At 35.7% G+C, this 5,885-nt stretch overlaps 2 protein-coding genes across 2 annotated transcripts; both read left to right on the top strand.

Moving 5' to 3' along the window:
- The first annotated feature begins 335 nt into the window (after positions 1-335).
- On the top strand, positions 336-1,280 carry LOC136319304 (putative taste receptor type 2 member 33). Its single transcript, XM_066252617.1, is given in 1 exon segment — positions 336-1,280. A coding segment is annotated over 1 exon segment (945 nt).
- A 2,586-nt stretch (positions 1,281-3,866) lies between these two features.
- LOC136320047 (taste receptor type 2 member 46-like) lies at positions 3,867-4,768 on the top strand. Its single transcript, XM_066253192.1, is given in 2 exon segments — positions 3,867-4,050; positions 4,053-4,768. Coding segments are annotated over 2 exon segments (900 nt in total).
- Positions 4,769-5,885: the final 1,117 nt, after the last annotated feature.

The raw sequence follows: 5,885 nt of genomic DNA, 5'->3' as shown, positions 1-5,885 counted from the left end.
TGTCTTTATTTGCATGTTAGCAAATGAGAATTCAGCTTTCATTTCAGCATGGGTTATGAAATAATCGAGCCCATGGCAGGGACACACACTGTTTGAAAGGAAGTCAATTTGAGCTATTAGGGAATAACAATATTTTCCATAAACATAGCATTGAGCTCATCTATTAGCATACACTGATTCTTTCCTGCTTTGCATTGGTCACAGTATTGAAAAGAAATCAGAGCTTCACTGCAAATTCAGAAATCAGCTGCAAATAAAAATTAAGGTCAGATTATTAAAGGAATCACAACAACTGATATTAGACTTAGCTTATTGTTTTTTTCTTTTTAGACATCATGAAGTTACTATTGAGAATTTTTTCCGTCCTAGTAATGATAGAATTTGTTTTAGGAAATATTGCCAATGGCTTCATAGCACTGGTGAACTGCATTGACTGGGTGAAGACACGGAAGATCTCCTGCACTGATCAAATCCTCACTGCTCTGGCGGCCTCCAGAATTGGTTTTCTCTGGACAACTGGATTACATTGGTACGGAACTCTGCTTAACTCAGCTTTATATAGTCCAGAAGTAAGAACTATTGCTTATATTGCCTGGGCAGTAAGTGGCCATTTCAGCATCTGGCTTGCTACTAGCCTCTGCATACTATATTTGCTCAAGATAGCCAATTTCTCCAGTGCTTTTTTTCTTCACCTAAAATGGAAAGCTGAAAGAGTGGTTCTCATTACATTGTTGGGGAGTTTCGTCTTCTTGGTTTGTTATGTTGTAGTGATAGGCATAGATGAAAAGATGCATAATGGTGAATATGAAGGAAACATTACTGGAGAGACCAACTCGATCGGCACTGAACGCCTTGCAAGTCTAACTGTTTTCATGCTTACAAACTTCATATGCTTTATTGTGAACGTGTCAGCTATTCTGTTGCTAATCTTTTACCTGTGGAAACATTTTAGGAAGATGCAGCTCAGTAGCACAGGATCCCAAGATCTCAGCACCAAGGTCCACGTAAGAGCCATACAAAGTGTGATCTTCTCTTTGTTGCTATTTATCTTCTATATCCTGACACAAAACATCTTATTGTGCAATTCTATAAAGAACAATTCAGTTTTTATGCTTTACCACTTTCTTAATATCCTATATCCTTCAAACCATGCATTAATTTTGATCTGGGGGAACAAGAAGCTCCGACAGGCCTTTCTGTCATTTCTGTGGCAGCTGAAATGCTGGTGAAAGAAAGGAAGTAATTGGGTGCCATGTGTCTTCTGGCAGAAAACAGACTGATGGAGTCTGTAAAGTTTTTTACTTCCCACTACATTTCTTTATGTGCATAGAATTGGGTAAGTTATACCTAGACACACATAAAAAATGTGTATGTGTGCATGTTTATAAAAAATACAAGAAATATTATAAGATTAACACATTATTTCTTTCCAGGCAAGCAATCTAATTTTACAAAATGGTATAAGAAATTCCACTGGATTAGGGAGCCATAAATATTTCACATACATATTCTAGTTATAAGTTATAATCTTGAAATTGAGAATTTATGATCTATATTTATGCATTTTTTAAGAACTGACAACTCATCTCAGGAAATCATTGCTATTTTCTATTAACTATTACCAGAAATATTTACCACAGTGAGTTAGATTTTCTTTGTTTGAACCTGCAATCTTTTAGATGGTACAGATATTGTATTCTAAATCACATGTTGAGGATGGATGTTTGGAATAGATATTATTTCATCACGAACTATTTTTTTTTGTTAATAGAGGAAAAGATGCACATAATTAAATTAAAGAGTGACAAATATATTTAGAATATATTTTGTATACATGTACAACAAACAGTACCAAAGATTATTAGATTTAAACCATGTAAGTAAAAGCTTTGTAAAAGTTCTACAGTATGGATGAAGAAGAAAGCAAAATGAGCCCTGGCCGGTTGGCTCAGCGGTAGAGTGTCGGCCTAGCGTGCGGAGGACCCAGGTTCGATTCCCGGCCAGGGCAAACAGGAGAAGCGCCCATTTGCTTCTCCACCACTCCGCCGCGCTTTCCTCTCTGTCTCTCTCTTCCCCTCCCGCAGCCAAGGCTCCAAAGATGGCCTGGGCGCTGGGGATGGCTCTGTGGCCTCTGCCTCAGGCACTAGGGTGGCTCTGGTCGCAACATGGCGACGCCCAGGATGGGCAGAGCATCGCCCCCTGGTGGGCAGAGCGTCGCCCCTGGTGGGCGTGCCGGGTGGATCCCGGTGGGGCGCATGCGGGAGTCTGTCTGACTGTCTCTCCGTTTCCAGCTTCAGAAAAATGAAAAAAAAAAAAAAAAAAAAAAAAAAAAAAAAGATTTAAAGTGCACCTGGAAATGCTGTGTAAGGTATAAAGAGTAAACCATAAATTATAGATTAAAAAAAAAAAAAAGAAAGCAAAATGATCAGGACTATTTTCTTGAGAGAGAGAGAGAGAGAGAGAGAGAAACAGAGACAGACAGGGACAGACAGATAGTAAGGGAGAGAGATGAGAAGCATCATCAACTCACAGTTGCGGCACCTTAGTTGTTCATTGATTGCTGTTCCAGCCAGCAACCTTGGGCTCAAGCCAGCGACCTTGGGCTTTAAGACAGCAATGTTTGGGCTCAAGCCAGTGACCATAGGGTCATGGCTATGATCTCACACTCAAGCCGGTTCCCCCTTGCTCAAGATGGTGAGCCCGCACTCAAGGAGGTGACCTCAAGGTTTCAAACCTGGGTCTTCAGAGTCCCAGGACAACGCTTTATCCACTGCACCTCCACTTGGTCAAACACCAAATTTTTTTTTAAACATTTTTGACAGTTTTAATTAAGTAAATAATATTTAAATATTAAATAGATACAAAAGAGAAACTTTATTAATGCCATAACATGAGAGATATGTTTGTTATCCATTAATAAGCTGAAAAGCCTGAATGAAATAAAAGAGATTTAAACCTGAATGACCTTACTGAGAATTACTTTTTCCATTTTGAGAACTATGGGACAATAATTCCTTCCAACCATGAGGGGTGTGTGTGTGTGTGTGTGTGTGTGTGTGTGTGTTTGTATGTTTATGAGTCTATAAGCTTAAAATTATACTTAAATGTTAGTTATCAGCAATCAGCACTTACTGAGTATTGGCCTTTCTGGGGTACTCAAGGAAACCTCGATGCTTTAATAAGAAAAGCTTGGATTCTTTCTATATACATTTGACATTATATACAAAAATAAAAAAACAAGGATAAAATATGATGGAAGGTGGCTTGATTTTGGGTGATGAAGAAACAATTCAATATAAAGGTGATATATTATAAAATTCTAGACTTGAAACATATAATTTATTAACAAATGTTATTCCAATGAGTTCAATAAAAATAAAAAAATATCTGTAGTCATATTGATCTTATCTAGGGTCAAGCTTCATAGCATTCATTATATATTCAATGTATTGGGTTTCTAAATTTTACTAATGACAAAGTTGATGAAGAGAAATTATGGAGAGGTTAACTAAAGAAAAGTGCAAAACAATGAAAGAGAATATGTGTATATTTGCATGTGAACAAATGAGAATTCAGCTTAGAAAACATCAGTTATAAAATACTCCAGCCTACAGCAAAGACAAAGTATTTGAATAGGAGATAATTTAAGCTGTTTGAAGAATAGCAATATTTTTGATAAAGAAAGGACTGAGCTCTTATATTGGCACACCCTGAAGCTTTCTTACTTTGCATTGATTATAGGATTAAAAGAACAACCAGGAATTTTATGCACATTCAAATCAGTTGCAAATAAGACTTAAGTTCAAAATATTAAAGAAATCACAACCAGCAATAGTAGAATTGGGTTTTTTTCTTTTTCTCTAGACATGATAAGTTCAATACTGAGCATTCTTTTCATCCTAATAATAGGAGAATTTGTTCTAGAAAGTTTTTTCAATAGCTTCATAGCACTGGTGAACTGCATTGACTGGGTGAAGACACAAAAGATCTCCTGCACTGATCAAATCCTCACTGCACTGGCGGCCTCCAGAATTGGTTTGCTCTGGACAACAGGATTACATTGTATGGAACTCTGATTAACCCAGCTTTACATAGTCCAGTAGTAAGAACTATTGCTTATATTGCCTGGGCAGTAAGCAGCCACTTCAGCGTCTGGCTTGCTACTAGTCTCTGCATACTATATTTGCTCAAGATAGCCAATTTCTCCAGCCCTTTTTTCCTTCACCTAAAATGGAAAGCTGAAAGAGTGGTTCTCATGATACTGTTGGGGAGTTTCGTCTTCTTGGTTTGTCATATTGCAGTGGTAATCATAGATGAAAAAGTGTATATGAATGAATATAAAGGAAACTTTACTTGGGAGACCAACTTCATGGATATGGTACACATTTCAAATATTACTATTTTTATTCTTGCAAACTTCATATCCTTTACTATGTCCATGACATCCTTTCTGTTGTTAATCTTTTCCCTGTGGAAACATCTCAGGAAGATGCTGCTCAGTGGTAAAGGATCTCAAGATCTCAGCAACAAGGTCCATATAAGAGCCTTGCAAAATGTGATCTCCTTCCTCTTTCTATCTGTCATTTACTTTGTGACTCAAATCACCTTAACATGGAATTCTAATGCCCTGAAGAATAGGTCAGTTTTCATGCTCTGCCAGGTTCTTGCAGTCTTGTATGCTTCAAGCCACTCATTTATCCTGATTTGGGGGAACAAGAAGCTCCGACAAGCCTTTCTGTCATTTCTATGGCAGCTGAGGTGCTGGTGAAAGAAAGAAATAAGTGGGCACCATGTGTCTCCTGGCAAAAAACAGAAGATGGAGTCTGTAAAGTTTTGTTCTTCTTATTACTTTTCTTTATGTGTATAGAATTAGGTAGATAGAATTAGGTAGGTTATATCTAGAAAAACTTTGACCTAAGCGTATCACAAAATGTATACTTGCATGTTTATGACAAGAACAAGAAAGATTATAATTACATTATTGTTCAGGCAAACAATCTAAGTTACAAAATAGTGTAAAAAATTCCTCTTGATTATAGAAACATAAATTTTTCACATTTAAAGTTTCTCATCATTTTACAGTTGAAGAATTTATGATCTGAATTTATTCATTTTTAAAGATTGATGACTCATCTCAAGAAACCACTGCCATTTCCCCATTGTAATTAATACCACACGTATGTACCACAATGTGTTTAGATTTTTAGTTTGATTTTCTAATCTTTTGGGTGGTAAGGATATTGAATTCTATATCACACATTAAGGATGGATATTTGGAATAAATATGATTTCATTGTGATTTCTTACTTTGTTTAATAGTGAACAATTCAAACATTGTTAAGAAAAGATGCAGATAATGAAACTAAAGAGTGGTAAACATTTAGAATATATTGTATGCAAATGTACAATAAACTGTACTAAAGATTAATAGATGTAATATAAGTAAGAAAAAGCTTTGAAAAAAACTTAAGTTCTACAACAGAGATGAGGAAGAAAGCAAAATTATGATGTTTGTAATGTTGCTATTGGTTTATATCCAGTTAGAAAAGTCATTTCTTAAAGGCTTTGAATGCAGAGGACCCTTTTTGAAGGTGAAAACTGATGTCAATTTATTCAGTTTTCCCCTAAATCACCATTTGGTCTCTGAATTGCCAGTCATCTTCTCTGTCTTGCTACTAAAATTTCTTTTAATCTTCAGAAAGAAGATTCAAATCTTTCCCATTTTAAACACATGTTCAATATAAGAATAGTAAAAAATTATAGTACAGAAATCAATTACTTAATGCATATATGAAAGTTGTTATCTAAGACATCTATGTAATAATAAAAATGTCTTTAAGATCTGTTTTTATGATAAATTATTAGAGAATAATAATATAGAAACT

This window comes from Saccopteryx bilineata, chromosome 1 (assembly GCF_036850765.1).
Source record: "Saccopteryx bilineata isolate mSacBil1 chromosome 1, mSacBil1_pri_phased_curated, whole genome shotgun sequence".
In the NCBI taxonomy this organism is placed as follows: domain Eukaryota; kingdom Metazoa; phylum Chordata; class Mammalia; order Chiroptera; family Emballonuridae; genus Saccopteryx; species Saccopteryx bilineata.
Note: the sequence above shows the minus strand (reverse complement) of the source record. Positions and strands in the feature narration are given on the sequence as shown.